The sequence below is a fragment of the Scedosporium apiospermum genome (genome assembly GCF_000732125.1).
Source record: "Scedosporium apiospermum strain IHEM 14462 chromosome Unknown SEQ_SAPIO_0099, whole genome shotgun sequence".
NCBI classification, from domain to species: Eukaryota; Fungi; Ascomycota; class Sordariomycetes; order Microascales; family Microascaceae; genus Scedosporium; species Scedosporium apiospermum.
This window is the reverse complement of record NW_015971800.1, coordinates 731,543-758,309: the sequence shown is the minus strand read 5'-3', so window position 1 is coordinate 758,309 and position 26,767 is coordinate 731,543. Positions and strand designations below refer to the sequence as shown.

At 51.5% G+C, this 26,767-nt stretch overlaps 6 protein-coding genes and 1 pseudogene across 6 annotated transcripts; 3 read left to right on the top strand and 4 right to left on the bottom strand.

The window, feature by feature from the left end:
* Positions 1-1,161: 1,161 nt before the first annotated feature.
* Positions 1,162-9,573, bottom strand: SAPIO_CDS5657 (Ubiquitin carboxyl-terminal hydrolase; the record flags this gene model as incomplete). The annotated part of the gene is made up of 11 exons (XM_016787940.1): positions 1,162-1,238; positions 1,306-1,362; positions 1,437-3,565; positions 3,644-3,695; positions 3,760-4,323; positions 4,389-4,594; positions 4,694-4,809; positions 4,894-5,107; positions 5,167-5,822; positions 5,897-8,763; positions 8,850-9,573. The coding sequence occupies 11 exons, from the start codon at positions 9,571-9,573 to the stop codon at positions 1,162-1,164; spliced, it is 7,662 nt and encodes a 2,553-aa protein (XP_016642255.1).
* Positions 9,574-14,221: 4,648 nt separating this feature from the next.
* SAPIO_CDS5656 (uncharacterized protein) lies at positions 14,222-15,633 on the top strand (the record flags this gene model as incomplete). Its single annotated transcript, XM_016787939.1, has 2 exons — positions 14,222-14,378; positions 14,441-15,633. The coding sequence occupies 2 exons, from the start codon at positions 14,222-14,224 to the stop codon at positions 15,631-15,633; spliced, it is 1,350 nt and encodes a 449-aa protein (XP_016642254.1).
* Positions 15,634-16,251: 618 nt separating this feature from the next.
* SAPIO_CDS5655 lies at positions 16,252-18,294 on the bottom strand (annotated as a pseudogene; the record flags this gene model as incomplete).
* A 329-nt stretch (positions 18,295-18,623) lies between these two features.
* Positions 18,624-19,297, top strand: SAPIO_CDS5654 (60S ribosome subunit biogenesis protein NIP7; the record flags this gene model as incomplete). The annotated part of the gene is made up of 2 exons (XM_016787938.1): positions 18,624-18,849; positions 18,957-19,297. 2 exons carry the CDS (start codon positions 18,624-18,626, stop codon positions 19,295-19,297), a joined length of 567 nt encoding a protein of 188 aa, XP_016642253.1.
* A 371-nt stretch (positions 19,298-19,668) lies between these two features.
* SAPIO_CDS5653 (uncharacterized protein) lies at positions 19,669-21,748 on the bottom strand (the record flags this gene model as incomplete). The annotated part of the gene is made up of 6 exons (XM_016787937.1): positions 19,669-20,474; positions 20,541-20,811; positions 20,882-20,992; positions 21,128-21,315; positions 21,420-21,470; positions 21,697-21,748. The coding sequence occupies 6 exons, from the start codon at positions 21,746-21,748 to the stop codon at positions 19,669-19,671; spliced, it is 1,479 nt and encodes a 492-aa protein (XP_016642252.1).
* A 799-nt stretch (positions 21,749-22,547) lies between these two features.
* SAPIO_CDS5652 (Mitochondrial inner membrane protease ATP23) lies at positions 22,548-23,403 on the top strand (the record flags this gene model as incomplete). Its single annotated transcript, XM_016787936.1, has 2 exons — positions 22,548-23,105; positions 23,176-23,403. 2 exons carry the CDS (start codon positions 22,548-22,550, stop codon positions 23,401-23,403), a joined length of 786 nt encoding a protein of 261 aa, XP_016642251.1.
* A 366-nt stretch (positions 23,404-23,769) lies between these two features.
* On the bottom strand, positions 23,770-25,093 carry SAPIO_CDS5651 (Uncharacterized protein; the record flags this gene model as incomplete). The annotated part of the gene is made up of 3 exons (XM_016787935.1): positions 23,770-23,895; positions 23,986-24,927; positions 25,004-25,093. The coding sequence occupies 3 exons, from the start codon at positions 25,091-25,093 to the stop codon at positions 23,770-23,772; spliced, it is 1,158 nt and encodes a 385-aa protein (XP_016642250.1).
* Between the last annotated feature and the right edge of the window lie 1,674 nt (positions 25,094-26,767).

Below are 26,767 nucleotides of genomic sequence, written 5' to 3'. Positions count from 1 at the left end.
AAAAAGTAAAACCAACGAGAAACTACATGTATTCTCTAAGCGCCATGAACTTTTCAAGGAATTATCATTCATCCGAAAGTTATCGGAATAAGCCATCATCTTTCACTCGCAACGTGAGCATGGCATCGTTGACGGATTTAAATTAAAAACAGCAACGGGGTCGAAACAAACCCCAGCGTTGGTGGCCGACACCTTGTTCACCGTTCTACATCACGACAGGAAACTCGCCAACAGATCCATAGCTCGTACGTAGTACATCACACACACACAAAAATAGACGTCGATGTCGAGTGAGAGAGGGGGAGAAAGAAAGAAAACCAAGTGTATCTTGTCTTAATCGCCCAGTTCAATTATTCGCTTTGCCCTATCAAAAGCCACGAAACAACTGGGAAAGACTTAAGACGTAGAACAAAAAGAACCAGAGGCAGAAGCCGAAATAGAAAAGAAAATCAAAATCAAAAGCGACGGCCCCAGTTTTTCACTCGTCAACGGCCGGTGAGCCAGTTTCCTGTCCTCCCTTGCCTTTTCCATCCTTGCAAAAACAGAAAAAGAAAAAAAAAAAACTGTTTCCATTGTCCTCATTCCCTCTTTTGCGCCTCGAAACCGCGCCGGGTTTGCCAAGTAGTGTTTGTGTATGCATGCGCGCGAGCAATGTGTACACAAAAGAGTCGTAATCTTTCCTTAAGTACGCCGTGTCCCTCTTGTCTTCTTCCCTGTCCATCTGCGCAAGAACCAAAGGGGACAAAAAATAAAGCAAAAAGGAAAGAAAAAAAAGGAAAAGAAAAGAAGGGAGAAAATTAAGAAAAAGAAAAAGAAAAAGAAACACGCGAGGAATGGACACTAAGCATGAGCAACCGCTCCTTCGCGCTGCACTCTCCAATGCTCCCTTTTCACGTCTTACACTTCCATCTGCCACACATCCATCCCTGCATCCATGAAATGCAGGGCGTAATAGAGCTGAAAGAAAAGAATAGCGCGCAGAATCCAGCAAAAGACGCTTCAAGTCATAATCATATCTTCATCTCCACGCTAGCCAAGCGTAATTTGGCGCTGTGAAGCACAAATTCCCCTTTTCTATTTCTCGTACATCATCTCTCGGGTCATCCAAGTTGGCGAGTTGGAGTGAAGAGGACAAAGGAGACTGACGCGTTGTGGATGGAGCTACTGGAGATCCGCGTCCCCCAATGTGTCAAAGGCTTCAATGTCCCCGGCAGAGGATCCGCAAGAATTATCCCACTCTGTTCCATCAGTCAGTCAATCACTGTGTCTAGTGGCAGATACGTGCACTGATTCATGTAAACATACCTGATCCATCCTCCTCCAGCTCGTCCACGGTGATTCGTTTCATCGCTTCGAGCACCGCTGCAAAAGAAGAAAAAAAAAAAGGATTAGCTTCCTCAACCCAGGAACGAGAGTTTGCATCAGGGCATACTCACTTTGGCTCAACTGCGCAAATTCCTGGTCAGGGCTACCCTCCTCCGGCTCGATGTTAAAATACGCCGACGCCCGAGCCACAGCTCGCTGTAGCGGGAGGACCATATCTCGCGCCACATGCACTCGGCGCTGGATAAAGTGGTCGCGGAGGTAGATGAGGGAGTTGAAGCCCATCTCTCGCGCCGCTGAGACGAGCACCTCCTTTCGCCTCTCCCCGCCTGCTTCCTCGCCAAAGGTTGGCGAAGTGCCCCAGTCGAAAATGGCTTTCTGGATGAACTCTTCCGTCTGCCATCTCACTTCTCCGTCGTAGTAACCGAGTAGATACGGAGTCCATTTGGGGATTTGCGCCGTCATATTGAAAAAGATGGACCAGGCAGAGAGAGTAGCGTTCGGTCCGGGAGGGGCGTACAGACTCTGGAAGAAGTCTAAAAAGGCTCGCCCTTCTGTGTTGTTCAGCTGTCGGCACTGCGCCGCGATGTGCACGAGCATACGCAGGATCATCTCGTCATCCTCACCAGACTTGCAGTATGTCACCGCCGCTCTCAGGTAAGGGCCGTTGTAATGTCCTTGCAGCATTTGCCCGGTTATGTTGGAGCGTAGAGTTTGGAACACCTTAAGATCCAGTTGTCGATTTGCTTGCACAAGCCTCTCGATTATGTTGTCGGTGGCTTTTGGGGCTTGGTTGATCTCAATAAGTTTGCTCAGAAAAATGCTGTTTCCGGGAGTTGTTGCCCATTCTTGGTGAACGGTAAACACTTCGACTGACGTCCACGGAGGGGTGGTCTCTCCGTGAAGGTACATTAGGAGTCGGTCCTCTGCCTTCTCCACGATGGTATCTGGGCTAAGGACAGGGTGCAAGGCAGACATCAAATGGTCCGCGAGGGTAATGATGGTCTCATAGCTGGGTGGCCTGTTGAGACCCCGCCTAAGCACGTTCGTCATCATCCTCTGATAATTAGGCGCGAGGTCCAACGACGAGTCGGCTTGGATGATGCGAAGCAGTCTCGACAGGAAATCGCTATTGAGGAGCATTACCGTCTCAAGCTCTCCGAACCTGGCAAATCTCAACATGGTTCCGAACACCTCGTTCCAGGATCGCAGATGAATCTGGAATGTCAGCCAGAGTGTGTCGAAGAGGAGTGGCACCTGGGCCACCACGGACTCCTGTGTGTGGTACCACCCTTCCAAGTTGTCCCGATCCAACGCATTCTCCGTTACGCCGTATACCTCGGGGAATTCTTGCTTGATTTTGGCGATCGCCGTTATCAAAAGTTCGCCGCAATCCGCTCGGACCAACGGCTCTGGGTTTCTCTGAATTAATATCCGGAAAGACTCGTGTCGGTCCCTGAAATACTTGAAGAGGCAAAGCGCACAGCGAGCGCATTTGAGCACTGCGCCATTGAGAATTTCATAGTACTGGGCAAAGTCTGGAACGTCCTTTGTCCTGCTAACCACCTGGTCGAGGTGTCCCAGAGCGGTGTGCATCGCAATTTTTTCCACCTTATGTTCCTCGGAGCACGTCTTGCCGCGATTTATGCATTGCTCGAAAATTCGACGAACAAATGTGGCATGGTTGGGATCGAAGAGGCAGTGCCGTCGAAGAATATACGTATTTTCGTTCCGGATGTGATCCAGAATCTCTGCAGGAATATCCACTTTCAGCGGAACTGCCAGGCTCTTTTCGTCGACTTGCAGTTTGCCGGATCGCTGGTAGAAGAGCATGTAGGCACTGTAGTTCTTGTCATAGACGATACCATTGTTATCGTACCGGAAATCCGGCCCACCGAAAGTCGAGGACTCCATCGTTTCTGGATCCCACGAGCTCACAAGGTCGTCGTTAAACTCGATCCACGTTTCGCCACTGCCGGACGACGGGCGTTCACGGATGTAGGAATAGTAGTGGCCAGATTCTGCAGTGCCAGAATGCACGAGAATGCCGACGAGCTCAAAAATATCTTCGGGGCCGGGAGATTCGGGATCAGCCAAGTAGTCGATCGTGTATGGCCGCATGTCGATCTTGGTCGGAAACGAAAAGTAATCGTTGATCTTGCTGCGTTGCATCGTTCTCAGGTTAAAGTCGAACCTCTTGAGGTGGAAAATAAGGTTATCGGGAATGTCCTTCAAGCAAGCCCTGTCCCCAAGCGTCAGTATTTATCTACAAAACGAAGGGAAAACATCAATAGTGGAGACTACGAAGAGGAACACTCACCGCTTGACAGCATCGACATGTTTGTCACAAGTCGAGCATTTATACTTGTTGTCTAAAGAAAGGACGTTAGCTGTCGCGAGACCCAGGGCGTCAAAAAGATGATAGCCAGTGCTTACCGCCTTCCATAATCTCTCCCCCAACGTAGGCTTGAAGGCTGTCCTGCAGGGTACCCTTCCCTTTGATGTCACATTGAATTGCGGAAAAAGGCTCGAGCCGCTCCGAGACATGCTCGCACTCGTTAGACTTGACCTGTTGCACGAGCTGCCCACCGTAGAAGGAGCGGAGTATCTTTCTGTCGTCCGCATTCAAAAGCTGCGATTCCCAGCGGTCGAAAAGAAGACTGTAAAACTCGTCCACGTCCATCTGATTGTGAATATCGATCAAAGTGTCGTCATACGTTTTTATGCAGCCCACGACGAGGTACGGATCAACGAAACGTCGAATACTTTCCTGCATGAAGGCAAATAACTTCTGCGTTTGGTGGAGCAACTTCTGATTCGCTCCGTCCCTGACTGTAGCGCCCAGAATGAACCGCCGAAAATCCGTATTCATGAAGAGTTGAGTGAACAGCGAGTTCAGGTAACAAGTGTTAGAAAGGTTACGCAATCCGACATAGCCGCAAGGGGAGCGGATAGCCTTCGAGCGCTCGAACTGCAAGGGAAGCTCGTAGTGATACGGTTCTGTTGCCGGAAATCAGCATTAAGTACCAACGAGAAGAAAAGGTGTATAAATGGGTCAAGCCTACCGTCCTCATCCTTATCAAACGGGACCAACTGCCGAAGGTCTTCTAGCAGCCATTTGAATTGCTGTTCATCCCTCTTGACGAGATCAAAGATAATGTTATATAGCCTTTCTCTGCTATTACGATTCAAGAGAACAGTTGAGGGCGCCTCGTCGAGTTCCTTAGACACTGGGAAGAGGAAACGCCAGAGCAAGTCCCTTGCGGTCCCACTAGCGGATGAGGCGTTAGCAAGCTACATCGTAATGAAGGTATCGGGAAGAGGGGGGGTATATGCAGGCGATTTGACTCAGCCGGGGGCAAGGTCTTACCGCCTAAACAACATGCTGCTTGGGTCGGCAATTGAGCTGTCAAGCTCGATGCAGCAGTGCAGAAGCTTCACAAGCCCCCCGACGACGTAATCATCTGGATCGGGATCGCATATATCCTTAGAGTTTTAAAAAAGAACGCGTCAGTGTCTGGGAAGGCTCCAGCGTACTGCTTGATCTTCACTAAGTCACAGGCAACTTACCTCGGACGAATGAAGGTCGAGAAGCAAAGTGCAAGACTGCTCCGCAAGCTGCGCCAAGTCGAGGACAGGAGACAGTTTTGGTAAGAGCTTGAGGATTAGGAATTCAATTAGATCAAACCCTTCGTTGCAAGAAGCGGGGTGCTCGACCAGCTTTGGAACAATGCCGGAGACGTAGGGCCAAAGAAACTCGGCCATCTTGACGTTGAGGCGACTACTGTTTACCAAGATTCGTGTTAGCCTCGGTGACTGGAAGATAAACGGACGCAAACATACTTCTGATCCATGCAAGCGTTCTTTATGACCTTGCTAATCTTTTCCCTAATAACGAATTTAGGGTGAAGGAGGAGATCCTGAGTGAGCAATCCAAAAGCGTCTGTCTTCGTCAGACCATCCCAATATCCAGCGCTAACAGCACATAGCAGAAGGATGGCAGTGAATGTTGTGGGGATTAGTCGAAGGGAGTTTTCATCACTTGGTTTAGATATAGCATCTCGAAGAATTGTTAAAAGACGGAGTAAAGGCGGTGCCTTTTCAAACCAGTCCATCTCGTCACTCGTTACTGTCGTCCGCCACGACGAGAGAAGATCAACGAGGCTTGTCATCAGCTGCAGGCTTAGTTGGGACTTCAAGTGTCCGGTGGGACATTTTTCAATGACATCGGGGTCGGCAACCGCTGCAAAGTTTAGCATCACGGCTCTCTCCATAGCTTCTCGATAGCCATCATTAGAGGATGCGTCATCTTCAAAACTGGGCAATGCCGTTATAGTCTTGCGCCTCGCCGCATCTGTGTACTCGACGAGAGCGTAGAGAGCATAGAGACACTTGAACGGCTGTCCGAGAGGGAACACGTCGAGATATGGAGTTGAACTCGAGTCAAGGACTTCCAGGATGTGACTATCCGCAGGGAGTTTGATGAGAAATTGGTAGATCTGGAGAAGAGCAAGGTCAGTGTTAAGACTCAGAAAAAGGTTACTAATCAGCGACGCCGTTGGATTTTGCTCACCTCCTGCGCAAACTTCTCTTCCAAACTTAGGTAGCCCCAGAGCTCTTCAAAGTGGGAGAGGATGGCAATCTCAAGAGGAGATGCCCCTGGCCGCATCCTCGAAGATGGAGGCGCGCCGTCTTCTTCACGTTTGACCAGAATCAGACCATCATGGATGCTCAAGTCTTCTAAGGATTTGCAAATCTTAGTCTCATCCGGTATGAAGACTTTTCCTTTGTAATAGATCCGATAATTTTCGAACCCCGTCGCCTCCCGCAGGCTAGCCAGTAAAGAGGCCGCAGTATTCTGGCGGCCGATGTTCAGGGGCTGAACTTCCGTCTGTTTATCACCGTCAAATGACTGATACTTGAGTTCTGCTGACTCTCCCACAACCATAGTTGGGGAGGGAGGCATGAGCGGTCGAAGATCGGCTGTTGCAAAGTGAGCCTTAGATTGGTGGGCCTGGAGGAACTGTCGCAATACGGCCAGTGAGCGGACGAACATGCGCTCCTGCTCTAATACTTGGGTGTCCGTCGCCACGATGACCATGGACTCGTCATCGCCGCTAGTTGTGCCATCGGTGAAGGACGTAAGTTTCTTCGCAGCGTCGCGTAATTGATCCAAACAACGGTTCACAAGTCCAAGATGAACTTTCCGGGCACGATAGTGCGGGTAATCCAGGATAGCCTTGCTATCGATATAGATATCCCTCACTAAAACGTCGATGGCGGCGTCAGAAACGGCCTGGTCAGGCGCGGTTAGAATCATTCGCCAGAGTTCTTCGATCCCACTGCTTGCGACGCTCTCATCATTGTCAAGCGTGATCAGGTTGTTGTTGATGCGAGGGACGATTTCGTCCTTAAGGAAACGCAACGCCCCTTCGCTGAAACAATGAGCCGGCAGAGTTGGGAAGTGGATTGAGAGGCAGCTCGACATGAAGGAAGTATCGAAACCGGCCTGTGAAGCAGCGTCATTGAGAATGTGCCATCCGGAAACTCGATCTTCTACGGATGCAGAGTTCGGGCCGACCATCATATCCCAAAGTCTCTTCCCGAGTTCGGCCGTCAAGGAGTCGGGATCATGGCAAATTAGACTATAAATGAAATCTCGGCGAGGCGTATTGCTAGCTCCAGTCAAGACGTAAAGGCCATTGGTCTGATTGCAGAGAGATATGGCGTGCTCTAACTCATCGACAAGGAGGCTGTTAAGATTGTGCTCGGCGATCAAGACCTGGAGCTCCGCGCCTAGGGCATGGCGGATTGAGATGAACAACCCACACAGGCTTCCGAGGGTGGTAGGTGACTTCGCAGCAATGTCTTCGATGCAAGTCAGATACAATCGCCGGCGGCCCTCACGGTCCGGTCCGTATTGGTGTAGTTCACGGAGTTTCTGAGTTGCGAAGGCCTGGATCTCGGGATACGCAATCTGCGATTGAGCTGAGCAGACTGACGATTCTCGGAGAAGCCGGAGACACAGTTCATAGGGAAGGAAGTTTAAGAGTTGGCGTTCGCCCTGGAATTTTGCCATGAGTTGCTTAAACACCTGCTCACAAAAGTGGCGGATGGAAGCATTGTCAAAAGACTCGATGGGGAGAAGTTCGAGCTTCTCGCAGAAATAGAGGAGGTGATCTTGGTCGCAAAGATGCATGATGTTAGCAGCCATGCGGGTCAAGGCATCGGCTACTCGGCGGTCCTGGCTGGAAGTGATTGTCTGCCAGAGTAAGTCCGTCTGTTCCTTTTGGTAGAACTTCGTTACAAGCAGGAAACCAACAACATTGCCGCTCTCGAGAGTTATCTCGGGGTGGCATGTTGGGCCCAGAATGTACTCAACGAGTTTTGTCCGCATCAGATATTCAGCGAAGTAGGCGAGAAACAGAGTCAAGTCATCTTGGCCATCACCACACCGTCTCCAGAACATGACAAGGTCGCTACACATGTGACCAACCGCCCATACGCGAAGTTGCATTTGGCCGGACATGATCAGCTTCCCAAACATGTTGAACCTCCATTCCCAAGCAATCGCACCGGGGGTGAGGTGTGCCGGGAGGTTTGGATGGCTTTGATGGTGTGCGAGGAGCATCTCGGTCGCCATCTTATGGTCGCCATGTAGAGCACAGTGATAGATATCCGTCAGGGAGATGATTTGGCCGCTCGCACCATCCGTAGAGAGGTGGTTCACCAGCTTTTGTATCGTCTCGGAGAGGGCCTGGGATACGACTAGGTAAAACCTGTGTCCTTGGAGGAGGCGTTGCTTACATTGATCAATGGCCAGTTGGGGAAGGCCAGAAAAGTGCAAGCGTCGGTTGCTTTCCCAAACAATGTCAGAGACAACCTGACAGATGGCAGCAGGCTGATCAACAAATCTCGGAAACCTCTCCATGAGCTTTATGTAGGACTCGACAAGCCTAGTTAGAGTTTGGATAGAACCGCCAGGCATTGTCTGAAAGCCCTGTACTAGCTCCGAAATCATGTCCGGCCGAAGCCATCCCGCCTGGGCCTCAAGGTTGTTCAGTATACGGGGTTCATCCCTCCCCGTGAGGCCGTGTAGGCCTGCGAGAAAGGCATACGAAAACGTTTCTGGTACTCGACCACTGTCTGGCCCACCCGGCTGGCTGGCATTCGCCAAAGTTTGGCAATCCAACAAGATGAAGAAGCCTGTCAGCTTGGCAAAGGTAAGATAGAAGGAAGTTACCGCATGGCGCGGGGTTGCGGCTCTCCCCAGAGCTCTGTTGCATGTTGCCCAAACTAGGTCCGGGAAAGATTGCCAGAGACCAACGTTCTCCAAGCAGGAATGGTAGGCAATGTGATAGCCAGCGGTCTCGGCCCACCGAAGAAAGAGATCAGCCCAAGTTTGTAGGGATTCGAACAAGCTCTCCTCCAGTTGGTGCTCTAAGAGAAAATGCCGTTAGCTACCAACTACAGTTCCAAGAGAAAAGAGGAAGGGGAAAAAAAAGGCCGGGGGGGAGAGAGCTTACGACCAGATATGTAGTTTGCGAGGCGAGAGACGGTTTCGATCAGAGGTTCACCATCATTGTATGGAAAATCGAGGGTGGGGTCTTGAAGGGCGTTCCTGGACTCGCCAATGATGGAGACCTCGGGTTCACCATCTCCTAGAACGGCGTCCGTATCATCATCGGGAACATCTATCACCTCAATGTCGGGACTGCCATCATCATCGGACAGCGAGGAGATCGGGGTCGCAGGAACGGGCGAGCTTGCAGCAGCTTGGTTACCTTCTTCAAGTACATGCTCGCCCTTCATATCGCGATCGGGGAGCTCGACGCTGAGCTTCACATCACCAGGGAGGGGGGAATCGTCGAGGCTACGCGGCGTGGGGGACTCGGACGATGAAGGATTCGCGTTACGCAGGTTGATAGTGACACGGCTAGAGCCAGGATCTGCGGGGCCGTCGACACTCAGCATGATCTTACGGTCGGGCGTTTGGGGAGTAGATGTGTCGGTATCCATGGTTACGCTGGCATGGACGTCTGAAGGTGGTTTCGCGAGAATGGAGGAATTGGAGGGTTCGTCGTGTGGAGATTGTACTGTGTCGACGGAGAGGCTCCGCGAGCCCGAGAGGGAGGTGCGTCGCCGCTTCCGAGAAGAGTCGCCGTCGTCAAATGGATTCGGCCTTGTGGAGGAGGGCTCAGAAGAGACGGCGCGTTCTCGAGCTTCGGGGGAGCTGGGAGCTTGGTCCATGGGGTAGGTTCGAGATAGAGTTGTGGTACAGGTCCCGGAGCGCCAGGGCCCTGGACGTGACAACAATGCCTACAAGGGCTCTGGAACGGCTTGTCAGAATTAGCATGTGAGGCTCGACGGGTGCGCGCTTGATTAGAGAGGAGACGGGAGCTGAGGGCTGTTGAGGCGATGAGGGGCTGTCGATTCGCACGGAGGATTTGATGTGTTGTCTAGGCCAGAACAGCTTGTGCTGGATCCTTGTGGATTTGAGCTCAGGGCTAGTTCAACCACTAAACGGTAGGGATCGAGTCGAGGGGATAGAATGGGTATCTGAGGAGAAAAAGAGGAAGGAAGATACAATTAAGAAAAGAAAAAAGAGAAAGGACAGGCGAGAAGCTGAAATACAACAGGTGAGTTTAATAAAGGAAGAGAAGAAAAAATAAAACGAAGACAGAAGAACAAGAAGAAGTCAGCGAGGCAGCGAGTCCCAGGGCTGAGGATTCAAGTTTGGTGTTTCGCAGCCAGGACAGGCGTTCTCGCTCAGAGCAACACCATCAATTAATTTAGAGCACCGTGACAGACGCTCCAGGACGAAAGTCGAAACTTGGAGCAGGCAAGGTTCTTCTACCACTCACGTATTTTTGGGGGAAAGAGCACCTCTTAGAGCACAGGCGTGTCTCGCCCCATCTCCAAAAACGGGCAGTCTGATGGGGTGTATGTAGCAATGACGCGGCGGTCAGGAAGCTCTTACTCACCAAATGTGGGTTGATGACTCAGCAGTTCAGTTGAGTTGGGTTGAGTCGAGGGGTGCAACCAAACGCGGGGATGGGGGTGTTTCGATCAGCGATTACATCAGGCTCCCACCTTGACATGAGAGTTTGACTCGGACCGTCTCAAGCCCTTCAACGATTGAGCTTTGTGACGCGAGGAAAGTGAACAAAGGCGGGATCAATAGGCATGTGGATGAATCTGGGCAGAGGAATGAAAGAGTGAAATGGAAGCCAAAGCCGAAGAGATCCTTCGACCAAGCTTATGTCGAGTTAGCAGGAGGAAATATTCACAGCCTGCTTTGTCTTTCAGCTGTGGACCCTCGAAGAAGTGATTAGAGTAATGAACGAGGGGACTCTGGTGCAAGCTAATGGCAGGTGCAACTAGTAGACAGTAGTAGTGCTGGTGGGAGCCGTTGGGAGAGGTGGGATTCATGTGAAGGTGTCAAGAGTTGAGGAAAATGGCATTGCTGAATTGACCTTAGGCAGGGCGGGCGGGACAGTAACTAGTAACTAGGGGACCAGCAGCACCAACTGGCTGTGTCTGCGACAGAGTCCGAAAGCGCCAATGACTATGGCTACATCAGCAATCCGGATTTGGAAGATGAAGATGGAATGTCGACCATTGATGTCAAATAATGCTCAGACGGTCGGCTGTTGAGGCTAACCAGAGGCGGAATAATCAATGTGGACGAGACGCAGCATATTGTCTGCCCTTTGATTCCCAAGGTACATCCTCGAGCTGGTACTAGAAAGTAGAAGCCCATCATTGAGAGAGGGCCAAGCTTGTGCTGAGTCCAGAACCCACTCCAGCAGTACAATTGTCATACTTGCACTCCAACGTAGTGCATCCACCCTCAACATCGACCTGCGTGAACGGCCAATGTGACATTGCGGGCAGTGCTGCCTAGCCGTGCTGCCTACGAAGTAGTATTTGCAGTGCCAGGCTGTCTTGGTTTCTTGATATTATGATGCACCTCTCTTGACTCTTGTATTAAGGTACACATTGTTCAAATATTCGGCAAGAGACAGCCAAATTAAGGAGGAAACGAAGGAGAAGACAAATCTGTATGGGCAAGTTCCATCATTGATCCCTCCTTAATTGGGCTTAGACCTTCTGTTACGCCTCGCGGGATGACTTCGTAGAATGAGAGAGGAGATTCTATTCAAGGTCTGGAAGTTTATGTGGTGGGGAATGAAAATGTGCTAAAAATAATCAAAGGGATCGATCTAGTGTCTGAATCTTGGAAATGGGGTCAGAACTTAACTGGCTCAAGCTCAAATCGCTCGAATGGGACTCGACCAAGATCCATAATGAATTTGAAGGGCTCAGTTTAAATAAGTCGGAAAGGCAAAAGCACCCCAGACAATCATTCCCAGCGAGTTGCTCTCCTAGATGGCACCCTTGGCATCACTGCCACTGTCAACTCATTCGGATTTCTCGATACGATTTACCTGTTATGGTTGAAAATTAGTCTAAAGCCGAAATCCTAACTTGCCGTGCCCTCTTCACCGAGCCAAGTTTCACAGAAGGGCCAGAAAATTCGTCAATCAGGTCCAGCGTTTCCGCAACTTTTCCCGTCATCCCCTCGAACAGCATCATGGAGCGGGGAAAGACCATCTATGTGCTCAATACACCCTTCTCGGCAGTACCCTGGTGAGTCCCATTTCTAGAGTTTACACTATCCAGACTCTACAGCCTCTAACCCAAGTTTATAGGCCAAACGTCGAGGAACCAAAGGTCCAAGAAACCATACTTGAGCTTCTATGCAGGTGAGGACGCCGCGTCAGGATAGGTCAAGCTTAGACCAGCTCCTTGTCCATGTAAAGGAGGCCAGTCGGCAGCTGACAACTCTTGTCCCTTTTTTTTTTTTGCCCTCCTTATCCAGCCTCATCGAGCCCATAGGCCACCATCGCCGTCGCTATATCCAACCGTCCAAAGGCAAGAGAGAGAGGAAGAGGAAGAGAGCGCAGGATCGAAAGGCGGGCGAAGAGGAGAAGAAGACTCCAACAACCCCCCCATTGCCAGAGATATCGAAGCAGATTGACGTTGGACTGCCAAGTATCTCGCGTACCCTCCAGAGGCTAGCCTCTGCGGCGAACATTGAAACGTCGCATGGTGAGAACAGTCTAGGCGAGAAGCTGGTGCAGGACAACTCACCCGTCTACTCAGTCGTTTTTGTTGCCAAGCACGGACAGCCCACCACGTTCCATTGTCACTTTCCACAGATGGTCATCGCGGCCTCGAAAAATGCGTGTTGCAAGGAACCAATCCGGCTCGTAGGTCTTTCTGAGCCGTGTGCCGACCGCCTTAGCGCTGCCCTTGGAATACCCCGTGTGTCCGCAATCGCGTTGCGTGATGATGCGCCTCAAGCCAAGGCCTTGGTAGAATATGTACGGGAACATGTTCCGCCAGCATCTTCAACGTGGCTATTCCCGGGAAATCAGCACTGCCCAGGGTATCTGGCGACAGATATCAAAGCGATCGAGACTATTCACAGAGACTCGAAGAGGGCAAACACGAATGGAAAGGGCTAGGGTGAGGGTGGGCAGTTAAGGCAAGCAAGCGCCTTCCCGAAATCCCAAGTGTGGTAGATACCGTCAGGAATGGGAAAGAGGGAAAGAACGATGTGCTGAGGTGTTGATGCGTGCTCATGCATGTGCAAGTGAGGTCTGGTCTCCGGAGGAAACTGCGATCGGGCTTCAGTAGATGGGCGACGCACACTATCCGGGAAAGAGCAATGGATCCGGTGCCGAGAGATACGATGATGTAGACGCAGTATGGCCGACTTGGACCTTCTTCATGGCCAAGAACCTTCCAAATCCTCTTTGCACTCTCACCTTGGAGCAAATCTCTCGATTCTCGAGACTGCCTAATCGCTCGTCTAATTCTTCATTCACAGCTAGGTTCATCAACAATACAATTGTCTTTCCCAAACACAGTTTGAGTCTCCCTCTCATTATCTGTCACTTGCCTCCCCAAATTGGACGAGCCTTGCGTCTTACTCCAGCATTTGGACTCACCCCTTCACAGAGTGGGCACTATTGACCCTAATACGTTGTTGCTCTTGAATTTCGGAATCGAGTCGTCTCTCATCAAGTCAAGAAACCAACCTGTCTGTCATTTGGTTTGATTGCGATCTTGTTTGCCAAGGTGTTTTCCGCGCCCACCCGAACAGCTCCTTTTCATGAAAGAGAAAGAACTTGAAGTAAGTATACTGCATTGGTTCTTTCATACTGGTCTTTGATGGCAAGTGCTGAACCCCTAATGTCCGTCCAAGATCTAGGCTGTTTTTTTCTCCTTCTTTCTTCCCCCAGTTCTCCTATGAATTCTATACTGACCATCACCATCCCAGATATCTGTGATTTAAAGTGAAAGCTATTATCTAGAGAGTTTCTTGCTCCTTTCTGCCCCCTCTTGCCCCCTCTTGATCCCTCTTGATCCCCCCGCCTTTACACCTCTTCCACCTCAAGAGGTATAAGGGGGGATAAGCTTCCTTGCTTGGCTTCTAGTCTCACTCAAGGCTTGCCACAGCTCACATCGCGAGACAAGGCGCAGTTGCTCTTGACTTTGCTAGACCACCTGCGAATCTTCGCCATCCTCGTGCTCCCATAAGCAACAAAGCTCCGCTCTTGGGCTTCGCAAAACTAGCTCTTGCTCCATTCTCCTTATTCTTATTGCCCTGGCTGCAGCTTCAGATACTTCTGCTTCTTCCTCCCTCAATTCCCACCCAAGGACAACCTAAACATACTAGGTTGACACATTCCGTCGCCATTTTTCCTGACAATTTTATCTCAAGTCCGATCAAATAACATAGTAAGTATCTCCAGGGATGTCTCATAGGCTCGAGAACCGAAAAGGTTTGCTCTAACTACCTCTGTCAGCGAGTTCCGCAGTCACGATGCCTCCGAAGCAGCTGGGCCACGGGCAGCAAATGGAGGCTGCTCGGGAGCTCCAGAATATGTACAAGAAAGGCAACCAGCAAACCCGTAGCAGTTCCTCTCGCAGCTCGTCTCGCCAAGCCGTTAGAGTCGGCAATCGCTATGCCGGAAATGGAGGTAAGAAACCCCGGTTCTAGACAAGTAAGAGATCGGTTTGGTGAGTCTCATCTTCCTTGTAGCTGCAAACGGATTTCGCCCCCAGGCCAGACAGCCGATTCCTTTCAAATTCGACCCGAGCGCCGCCGCCGAGGCTCAGGTTAAACCGAGCACTATTGCCTGGCTTTCCTACCGCGATGACCCGCCTAAGTCCTCCACTCCGGTACCTAGCCCTGCGAATGTCAAGTCTGTCGGCAGCATGCAGGAGAATGCCAAACCTGGAGTTGGATCGGTGAATGTTCAGGCTCATGCATCCGTTGGTAGCCGTAAGCCCCAGCTGGCCATTGAGCAAGAGAACGCCATGGTCGGCAATGGCAAGGCTCTTGCTCCCCCGTCTATCACCATCCCTGGTGTTTCTGGCAACCAGGTTGTCGTAACAAAGACGGTGAAGGGGCGTGAGGGTGAGGTCGGCGCTTCTGGCAAAGCTGAAGGAGAGCAGGAGAAGGAGACGGAGAAGGTGGAGGATCAGGGCGAGGAGGATGAAGAGCAGGAGGAGATGTCAACCACCTCCATCGTCATCGAGGCGGATCCCAATGATCCAACCAAGTACCATATTCCTCTCATGGAGCAGTTCAAACTCCTTCAGCTTGGTTGGACCCCCCCTTCCAGCAATTCCCTTGGCTCTCCCCTTCTGGGAGACTTTGGAGCCCAGCAGCCTGGTAAGAAGCAGATGACACTTCTTGACTCGGAGGCTGCCATGGCTATCCAGCCTCGAGCGCTTGTCCATCCTGGCTCACCAAGCCCTTCGCCTACTCCGAAGTTTAGAAAACTCATTGACATTAGCGACCAAGCGTCCGACGAGGAGGACCTCATCCAGTTCCCCAGTGACGACGAGGAGGGAAAGGCCAAGCAACAGGCTTCGAAGCCGAGCGATGAACTTCGTAGCCTGTCCAACGTTGCTGACCTCTGCAAGTGCAAGCACGTTTCCCGAACGGTTGAGGGCTTGGCCAATTCCAAATGGGCTCGTCCGGGATACCAGCACCTAGGACACTTCCCCAAGAACACCGCTATTCTCGGGCACGAGGACGGATGCCCCGTTCGAGTCGAGTTTGCCAAGGCTCATCCCCTCGACTGCGGTGCCAACCCGGCCACGTACCACGGCCAAGATGCCGGTGTGATTTACCTTCGCACCCCTGATGACGGCGGCAGTGGTCCTCAGCCTCCTCTCAAGGCCTTCAACGCCGAGGCTGCCGACTTTATTCCCCGGAAGAAATGAGTTCTCATCACTTTGATCTTTTCATTGTTCTCAGCGGCATACAGCAGGTTTTCGGCTCTAGACGGATGCCGATAGTACAGTGCAGCGCTTAATTCGAGGCGAGCATAGAAAGGGTGTCCTTCTGGATGCCTACGTATGTCTCGATCCCCGAGAGTTTGAACGTCCGCCTCCAGAAAGAAGGCAAAGAAAAAAAAAAAAAAAGGGATTGTGGTTCATGTCCGTCCTTTCTCTTCCAACTCAATGTTCGATCTGTTTTTTTCAGATTTTCGGTCTTGTTGGCCATGCACTACTTCTTGTGAATAGTTCTCCGGGAAGATAGTTGATAGTTGATAATTGACGCATGATTCAACCCATAAATGTACGAAGTAGCTGTCAAGTAGGTATATGCAAGCCGAAGGAAGTCCGTAGATCTAACTATAGCCTTAACTTCCAAAATGAAGGCAGAGCGCTAAGTTCTAGACACTAACATAAAACGAGCCGCTGATACTTTGTAGACGATGGACAGACGTTTACGAGGGAAAGAAAGGCAAAGCCGAATATACAGGAAATCTACTGTTTAGATTGAAAAGTCCTTGGCGTCTATATAAAAAAAAGAAACAAGAGAAAAAAAAAAGAAGTCTACTTCGACATTCCCTTCTCAAGCGCCTTAACCCCCTCCCTAACCATGGGCGAAAAATGTTTCCTCAAAATCTCACCCTCCCACACAGTGGCAGCAAAAGGATTCGAGCTCTCGAAATTATCAGCCAAGGAATTAAACGTGCCGTTCCCGATCCTATGCTCCGTATTCCACAGGCCCGACACCTTCTTCCCGTGCGTATCCGCCACGTCAGACAAGAGGGCTAGCACGGCGCGGCAAGACTTCTCGGGCATGTGCAGGGCGGAGGTCATGAGCTGCTTGGAGAAGGAAGCGAGGCGGATTGGGGGCACGGAGCGGATGTTCCAGGGTGGGAGGAGGATGTATGTGAGGCAGCGGACGAGGAGGACGGTGGTCGTTTGGAGGTTTACTTTGTTTCCTGTTGTTGGGAGGGGGCCGGTGCTGGATTTGGAGGACGGGTCGGGGAGGTGGGATTTGGAGGTGAGCTCGAGGTCGGGGTTCGTAGAGAGGGCGTAGAGGGATTTGTAGAGGTGGTTGTTGAAAAATGAGAGGTCGAGGTGGAGGGTCGTGCGGGAGTTGTGGGCGTCTTGGCCGGCGAGGAGGGCGAAGGCCGTGATTGTGCAGAGGAGGGCTTCTCGGCTTGCGTTCCGGACTATGGCTTCATCTTCGTCGTCTGATTCTTCCTGCTGCGTAGCGTCGGCTTCCTCGTCGTCATCCGCGGCTTTTTCTTCGGCCTCCGTGTATCGTATAAGGTCCTTGAGTGCTTCGAGGAGATCGCCAAAGAAGTCCTGGTTGATGAGATGCGCGTACTTTGCGAGACCTTCGAGCACGGCTCCCATTAGGTGCGGGAGGCGCATCTTTAGGATGCGAAAGTATGTCGCGAAGACGAGCTTCAGAGACTCGGACTGCATCCTCTCGCGCTCCTCGTGGTGGACTAGGGCGTCAGTCTGCGCCATGTCCTTCTCAAGGGCCTTTTGCTCCTTGATGGCCTTGCGTTCGCGTTTCGTGCGGAAGACCTTCTTTTTCTTGAAATTCTTAGGTCGCCCGTCTTCGGATTCCACGTGGGTTTGTGACGCCTTACCCGAGAACTCGGAGAGGAGACGGAGGTGGAGGAAGAGATTGACGACCCGCTCGTCGACGTCGTAGTCCCTCGCCTTCATCATCTTGGACAGCGTTGTGACGGTATCCAACGAAGGCCCGCCGTCCTCATCTTCGCTGAAGAGCGTCTCGAGAGCCTTTTGGCACTTCACAAAGTCTGCATCCACCTTGCGCCGGCTGAGCTTGCCGACTAGGATCTTGATAAGGTCTCCTCGGAAGTTGAAGTGAGGGACGGCATTTAGCAACGTGCAAGCGCATGTTATGGCGATGCTGGGAAGCGTCTGGCCCTTATCCTTGGGTAAAGGCCGTGACCTTGCAAGCTGCGTAATGTTCCGGATGTACGCCTGGTACCCCGCCAGTAGGGACTGTTCGTAGGACCGTAACCGCCGGACATCCTTGGTCAACTTCTCTTCCATCGCGTCCTCGCCGAGCGGTCGTATCCTATATCCCGGAATAACATCCTTGTACACCGTCATCTGGGTAATAAGAGCGAGCTTCCGTATCGCGAGCACATGCGACTCTCCAATCTTCGCCAGAGCCTTGAAAGCACCAGCATTCTCCTCGGGCTCCTGGTTCAAAGAGTTCGCGATCTTGGCAAGTTCCTCCTGCGCCTCGATTATCTGCTCGGCCTCTGGTTTTTCGGGTCGTTTCTTCTTCTCAGGCTTCTCCGTAACCTCCTCCTCTTTCTTCTCCTCTAACCAGTCCTCGTCGCTTTCGGCAGCCGCTTGCTCGTCCGGCTCTTCGTAGTGCACCTGCTCTATCCGTCCGTCGGCGGTCTTGATGGGTAACCTCGTGCTCTCCTTCGGCTTGTTCTTCTGCTTCTTGGACTGTCGCCTCTCGTAGCTCTCTTCGAGATTCCAGCTCGCTGCATTCTTGTAGAAGTCCTTTTGGAGCTGGGCGGAGGATTGCTTTGCCCCTCCGTCCTGGGACGGGGCCAGCTTTCGCTTTCTGGGTACGGAGGCGGCCATGGCTTTTTGTTCGAATCGCTGGTGTATTCGTCGAGAGATTGCGAATTGAGGGTCTCAACGGGCCTCTTCTTTTTTGATATTCTTTTATCAGAAATTTCGAACAGCTTCAAGGGAAAAAAAAAGTTGGTGGGGTCTTATTCCGAAATTTAGCCATTCACGAAGCTGCGATTTGCTTCACCGCCAAAAATTTCAAGCTTTTCTGCCAGGCCCCTCCAGAGTCCAGCCTCGACGAAGGAGAAGATCGAACTCTTTTCGCACAGGGAACGACGAACCTTACAATCCCTTCATCAGCAGCCCCGACCTGGAGATCGAGCCACCAACCGCCCACAATGCGCCAACTCACAGAAAAAGAAACCCAAACACTTTTCGCGAAGCTCGCCAATTACACGGGCAGCTCCCTCAAGAACCTCATCACGCCTCTAGGCGAAGGACCCAATGCCGACCGCTTCGTGTTCCGACTTCACAAGGACCGAGTATACTACGTGCGCCTGTCAATTGCGAACATTGCTACTTCGATAGCGAGGGACAAGTTTATTTCCATGGGCGTGTGCCTCGGTTCGTTTCTCCCAAACCCTGCCTTCTAAAATGTCAAGAAATAAAGGCAATACGGAGGAAAAGAAAGAAGAAACATGTGAACTGGAGAAAGCTAACGGGTTGCTCAGGCAAGTTCACCAAAACCGGAAAATTCAGACTCCACATAACAGCCCTCCCCGTCCTCGCCGAACACGCCCGCTACAAGATCTGGGTCAAGCCCAACGGCGAGATGCCCTTCCTCTACGGCGGCAACATCGTGAAAGCCCACGTTGGTCGCTGGTCCGATGACTGCCCCGAGCACCAGGGCGTTGTGGTCTACAACATGAACGACGTTCCCCTCGGTTTCGGTATTACTGCAAGGAGCACGACGGAGGCGAGGAGGCTGGACCCTACGGGTATTGTGTGCTTTAGGCAGGCGGATTGCGGGGAGTACTTGAGAGACGAAGCGAATTTGTTTGCGACAGGTTGAGTGCCGTGTGGCGGTTTCTATTTTATCTTACTTTTCTTTTTATTGGTTGGGTTTGGGGTGGTGGAATAGATTGGATGTTCATTGTTCATGTTAACTTTGGAATATCGTTTCATTTTCTGTTCTAATCTTGGTAGCATGGCGCAATTAAGGCAACTGGGAAAAAAAAAACAATCATCAATGGCATATGACACCGTTATTCAAAAAGATTTTAGTCCGAAACATTTTGATCATCCTTCGTCTAGAAAACATAACCCAAATATATATAATGTCTTAAAAAGAAAAAAGAAGAAGGAAAAAAAGGGGAATGAGAGAAGGAGAGAAGAAGAGAGGGGGAAGAGAAGATGATGTTTTGGGGGGGGGGGCAATATCTTCTACCTCGGTGACATGGGATTCACCGTGATGGAATCAATCGCACTCAGAGGAGGCGGCTGAAACGGCATGTGCTCGAAACTCGGAGTCACAGGTCGGCTTTCCCTCTTGAAGAAGCTGATGTACTGCCGAGCAGCAACGTACTCGCTGTCAGCGTACCCCAACAACGCACCAATCTCCACGCTCTTGCGTCCCTTGATCCGCGCTACCTCGGTCGCGGAATAGTTGACAATGGCCCTTCCGACTTCGATGCCGGGGCCTTCCCAGGGCTTTCCATCCGGTCCTGGAGGACATACTTTCTCAACGACAACGAGTCGTACTGCTTCGTGGTGGGAAAAGTTACCCTCGACATCGACTACGCCAATGGGAAGGAGACCGGCTTTATCTAACAGGGCCTTGTGAGCACCGCTGTCGATGTAGAGGGTGCCGTGCGGGGCCAGCCCGTGCAGCACCCAGAAGTGTCGATCGCGAACGGGATCGGCGTCGGGAAGGAACCTCGTGTGCAAGGGTGGCATCTCGAGGTCCAGCGAGGATAGAGATCGTGATAGCGTGGGGGTAGATTGTGCCAGCGATGAAGTAGACTGGATTAGTAGCTCCTCGGCGCTGTCGGCACCGTTTTCGTGGATGCAAGGGGGCGTGAGACATGGCGAGCCCTTGGTTGCATGGATGTAGCGGACAAGCTTGGAGATGTTGTCCGGAGTAGAAGCTCGGGTAATGACGGTGGTGACACCTGCCGACGTTGCAATGCGAGCAGCAACAATCTTGGTCGACATGCCTCCGGTGCCCAGAGCAGAGCCAGCCGTAGATACTATACGCGGTGAAATTAGCAAGACAACTTCCCTGATCTTTCGATGGAAGAGAACTCGGGACTCACCATCAGCCTGCAAGGCGGCAATGTCTTCTACAATTTCAATGGGTTGAGCATCTGGATTGGAACGGGGATTCTTGTCGTATAGACAATCCACATCCGTCATCAAGAAGAGCATGTCGGCATGGACCATGACAGCCGTGATGGCGGACAAGGTATCATTGTCACCGAACTTGATTTCCGAGACGGCAACGGTGTCGTTCTCGTTGACAATGGGGATAACACCCATGTCCAGGAGCTCCATGAAGGTATTTTGGGCATTCCTATACATGGTCCTCTGTCACGGCCGTTAGTAAAAACCCCTTTCACCGCCCATTGGGGTCTCATCTATGAAATTGAAAGCTTACGTCGGCAATATCATTGCGAGTCAGGAGAATCTGGGCAATGGGCTGACGAAGATGCTGGAATAGGCTGTCCCATAAGCCCATGAGACGACATTGCCCGATGGCCGCGAGAGCCTTGTCAATTCGCACATGTTAGTACCCACGTCGTATTTTATTGTTGGGCCCCACGAGCATCCCTGCCCTTAATTCATTGGAAAATCAAGGAGAATCAGGGAGCCGAGGATTGAAATGAAGCCAGCGCATGCGTACCTGAAGGGAAGAGAGACGTTTGGGACGCTTCTGAACGTCCATCCGCCTTAGGCCGACACCAATGGCTCCGGAAGACACGATGATGACTCTGTGGCCATCTTTTCGGAGCTTTACAGCTGTGGCGACAATCAAAGAGAGGATGTGTAGGAGGGGCTCATGTGTCTCCTCGTCCACGATTGAACTCGTGCCTAGAAGTTTGCGTTAGCTTGAGCTCAAATAATACCAGGAATGAGGGAAGGGGATCGGGAAGAGCCATATGTGGCTGTGACTCAACCTATCACAGACGACTTACCGAGCTTTATAACAATTGTCTGGCCACGACGAGACCTCATGTCTACGACTCCTAACGTTGGTCAGCTCAAGAGCCAAGGTAAAAGATGTCAAGTAGATTGAACGAAGAACGGTCAAGATATTGCAAACACCCTTGGACCCGCCATGGAAGCGCAACCACATCAGAGATGAGAAGAAGCGGTCGAGAAACAGGAAACGGGATGCAAGAATAAATGCAGAGAGAAGAGAGAAATGGGAACAAGATGAAGGGACGCGAAATCAATTTGAATTATTCTCACCCTTCTCCTCGCCCTCAGGGCGATCCGAATCCCATTCTCCTGTGGGATCCATGTTGGGCTTCTTCTCGGTGAAGTGGTCGTATTCCTGGTGTTGTTGTTCGACGTTGTGGTCGATTTCAGGCTCTCAATCGTCTATTTCGAGAACAGGTCCAGGGCTGAGCGGGCCAAGGAGCAAGGGTCAAGTATGAATATCCTAGCGTAACTTGGAAAAGGGCGCGAGAAAGGGCGTGAGGAATGGGTCTAGATATCCCCATGAAGTATTAATGTGGACTTTCCTTAATATGACAACAAGTTTAATGGGCAGGATTATCCCGGGCGGTTGCCGAGATCGGGAAATGGAAATTGAGGTTCTCGTCTTGTAGTCGCTACACGAGAATTGGCCGGATTAACTCGATGCGGTGGTGGTCGGGAAAGGCGGCATTGGGTACTAAGAACTACTGAGGTACCTAGTCCCTCTCCTGAAGTGGCATGCCGCCTGGCGACTTTGTCCATGAGTCGACTGACGCCGCCTAAAATTTTGCCTCCTCACCGCCTAATCCAGCAGCGCTGGTCAAGAACGTGCTGGAACTCACTCGATTGTCGTCTCAAGAACGTTGGCAACCCTGGATGCTCTACTTCGTATTAGCGCAAACCTTATATCATCGATCCATCGGTACTTGATGCTTGTGAAGTTGTAACCCTTGCGCAGGCCCCTGACGGCTCGAGATTCCGAAGAGCGTTTTTTTTTCCTATACGACGCTCGAGCTCCAACCCTGACCTCGCCCGTCTTCTCGTGGCCCCCCATCCGCCCTCTGATCCCACATCGTCCGTCCGCCGCGTGACTCCTCGCCGTCCCCACAGCACCCCCCACGATGCCGTCCGAGTCCGCGTCACCGGCCTCCCCGTCGGCCCCCGATGGCCCGTCCCAGCTTGTCACCCCCGAGCTCGCGCCCCTTCTCAAGAACGACCCAGCCCGAACCGGCTTCGACCCCAAGATAGGCTACTGGATGAACATATTCCACTACATGACAGGGTCGATGACGCGCGAAGGCCAGTTCCACTTCCGCGAACACCTCTACCGCGAGAACGAAAAGGAAGACTGCCAGCGCTGCGAAGAGTACCGCGACTGGTTATTCGCCCACTCCCCTGTCGTGCGCTTCATGCGCGACAAGGTGGCCGACCTGAACGGCACGCTTGACTCTTCCAATGTGTTCTGCGTGCGGTGTCCCGCGCGGTTGACCACGGACGGCCAGGTTGTTAGGACGGGCGGCGGGTTTAACCCGTATTCAGGGATCAAGATTTGCGCGAACGAGGTTAGGGATAGGAAACATCTGGAGGATACGTTAGCTCATGAGATGGTGCATGCCTGGGATTTCTTGAGGTGGAAGATGGATGGCGTTGGGAACTTGAGGCATGCTGCCTGTACTGAGGTTGGTTTTTTTTTCTTCTTCCGCCATTTCTAGACTTGCCTCTAGTTGCCGGTCACTAACATTTCAACAGATCCGCGCATCCATGCTTAGTGGCGAATGTAGATGGGCTCGCGAGTTCTTTACGAGGGGGAACTGGAACCTGACCCAGCAGTTCCAACACTGCGTCCGTGGGAGGGCTATCATGTCCGTCATGAACCGGCCAGGATGCAAGGACGAGGCCCACGCGACAAAGGTTGTAAACGAGGTGTGGGAGTCATGCTTCGCCGATACCAGGCCATTCGACGAGGTCTACAAATGAACACCCTCTCCAAACTTGTATGATATAACACCATGTACACTATTCTATGAAGCAGCAGCACGAAGCAGCAGCACAGCATCGTGCACCTTTCTAAGGAACCCCCAAAGACCTGTCCGAAACGGACGGAGTACGTATGAGCAGTACATATATCGTGGGCTTCTTGAATCTAAAATTCAACGAAGTAGAATAAGGAAAGAATAGAATAAAAAAAAAAAAAAGAAGTTCCCGACTCCGGACATGCAACAATAAACCCCAACGCCATTTCAAAAATAACGAATTCCCGTCAATCTTCTAGGCTTAGCCAGCCAGTCCAGTTGTCTCTGAATACGCCGTGAGCATTACGTCATTAGTTATTCTTACTCTTCTTCACGACCTCCTCTGCTCCCGCTCTCGATTCGTAGCGCGCTCTCCCTTGACGCAGTGTTTGATGATCCAGGGGTGGGTCTGGACCTGCTCGAGAGGTATGCGCTTTTCAGGGTCCAGCACGAGGAGCTGCGGAACGGGTCAGCACATCTGCCAAAATCAGACGGCGGGTGGGGTTTCATAGACGAGCCGAACCAGGCTCTTCCTTTTTCTTCTTACCCTCTTGATCAGATCCCTCGCCTCGGGGCTCACAAACGACGGGATGCTCATGTCGCACCTGACGATCCTCCTCTGCGTCATGACCTGCGAATCTTCGAATGGCGCTTCACCAACCAAGAATTCATAAGTCAAGACGCCCAAACTCCACAGATCAACCTTTTCGTTGTACGAATTGTCCGAACTACCAGGCTTGATCATCTCGGGAGGGAGGTAGTCAAGGGTACCACACATCGTCTGGCGACGGCTATTAGGCGCGTGAACGCTCCAGCCAAAATCGGAGATTTTGATTTCCCCGTGGATGCCGACGAGAATGTTTTCGGGCTTAATGTCGCGGTGGATAACATGTTTGCGGTGGAGGTAACGCAGTGCGGAGGCCATTTGTGCAATATATTGTGCCGCCTTCCACTCAGGAAACCGGTTCTCGCGGCGCAGGTGCTTATACAGCTCCCCTTTACCAGCAAACTCCAGGATCAAGAAGACGCGCTTGCTATCGTGGAAGTGCCCATAGAGCTGGAGGATGTTGGGGTGGCGCAGGTTACTCTGGATCTCGATTTCGCGGCGCACCTGCTTCTCGACGCGGCCGTGTTGGAGCTCGTTCTTGTGCAGGACCTTGAGGGCGCAGATGAACCCACTCGTGCGTTCCTTGGCGAGGTAGACGCGGCCGAATTTTCCTTTGCCTAGCGGCCGGCCTATTTCGAACATGCCGAGGTGGAATTGTTTGGGCACTGAGGGTTGCTCGACGAGGGCCGTGGATCTCCGCTCGTTGTCGGCCTCGGTGGAGGAGGAGGCGCGGGCTGAAGTGGGAAGTGGTTTTCTTGTGGGCGAGGGTGGGTTCTTTCGTTGAGCAGCTTGGGATGGGAGGGTCACGATTGCTGAATTGGCGTTTGCGCTTTGGGATTGAAGGGCAACCTTGACGAGGGTTGGCCGACTTGCTGATGCAAGCTAGACGTCATTCCGTTACTAGGAGTTCGACCAGCGATTGGTTTCGATGGGCGGGTCTGGGATATTTGTAACATACCAACTTGCTATACTTGGTGTCGCCATGAGGGTCATTCTCATCGTTAACAGAAAGACTGTCGAAGCGAGCCTCCAGAGTCCGGGTAGCCATGTTGCTAGGTAGCAAGATGTAAGAGAGCAAGGCACAGGTGTGGGATTGATCAATTGGAGTTGAGGATATTTAAGGACGTGAGAACCTCCAAGGCTGCAATGTTTTCTGCTCTCGTCGGTGCTGGTGGAGATGGATATTCGATGCCATATATTACAAGCAAAAGAAGAAGTCTCAATGAAGCTCTTGGTGGGAGCAGCGCTTCTTTGATGGTTGTTGTTTAGTCAGTGTCGGTGCTGTTGACAGGGCAACGGGTAGCCGCCCAACACCCACCGACAAGCGCCGATTTGAACAGCGACTCAACATCAGATAAACGATGGCTTCAATCCTTGGGTCCATTTTCGAATATTCAAAGTTAGTTAGTGAAATATTTCCCTCTCTACACTGAGATACTAATTAAGCAAAATTTTCTTCGTTCCAGTGAATTCAATGGGAAACGCACCCAGGGGAGCCCTGTTTTGCTTGGTCGTCGTTGGAATTTCTGGCTTAGGTAATCATCCGCGACAGTCAACGAAGCACCCGGATGGGTGTGAAGGAACTTGAAAGATTATCCCCATCAACGCAAGGTCTCGTTTGACAAGATCAAAGGGTCTTGCGATACTGCTATAAAGGCTCTTCGTCGAAGCAGCTCGAGCTTCACGTGCTTGATTCCAATGCCGTCCAGCTCAATCTTTCCGCGTTTGCAATTCCAGAAGCCGCAAGAGTGTCAAGAGCAATGTGCTTTTACCGCTATTCATAAAGTGAGCATCTCAGATGTTAAATCTCTAGGTGCTGCTTTGCAGTGGGGAAAGCCTTACCTGCCTGTACGTCCGCAAACGATTAGTTTCTGGCCTGCGATAATAGTCAGGCTCATATTCCGTAAAGCAGCTGACTCGGACCTAGAGATGGTTATCATTGTTAGCTATCGGTATACGTAGTCGTCAATAGTAATATTACGTACTGGTAGGATGCAGTGATGTTCGTAAATTCGATATGCCCACTGGAAGGTCAATTTTCGGGAGGATCTAACCCCAAAACCTTCCCATCCTCAGATGCCGTCGTTTCCTCGAGCGTTTTCAAGCGCGCAATGGTATCAAGAGACGTCTCCAACGTAGTCCAGCTCCCCACAAGTCTGAGCAACGTCGAGTTTGCCACAAGCATGATGTTGAGGGCAATTCCGACCTGTGCACCTGTGACATGGCCCCTAGATGCGACGGCTATGGCAATAGCGCTTGTTGCAATAGCTGCCCCTAGGAGATCGAAAACGATATTGAGCCAACCCTGGAGACATAAAAGAAGGAATTCTGGCCGTTGGGAGGAATCGACACTGAGGATGCGGTTCTCTATGACAGCTTTGGATCAACCAAAAGACCGTATGGTTTCAAGACCCTCAACCTGACAGAGTTTGAGATCAGCGGCCTAGCTAATCTACTACCGTCGGGCGTTGCATTCTTACCGATTCCAAGAAACTCGAAAACACTCCTACCGTAGACTCCAGCTCCAAAACACGGAGTTGCCGCAATGTCCGAAGACACACCTTTTGGACAACATACACCACAATCATACAAGCGGGTAAAGACACTGGAAGACATTTTTCGGCGAGGCACAGAAGCATGACCTGCGTAAGTAGCTTGAAGATTTCTGACCGATCAATTGTTAGCATAATCTCAAGTCCTAGCTTCGCTGAGAATGTGGCGA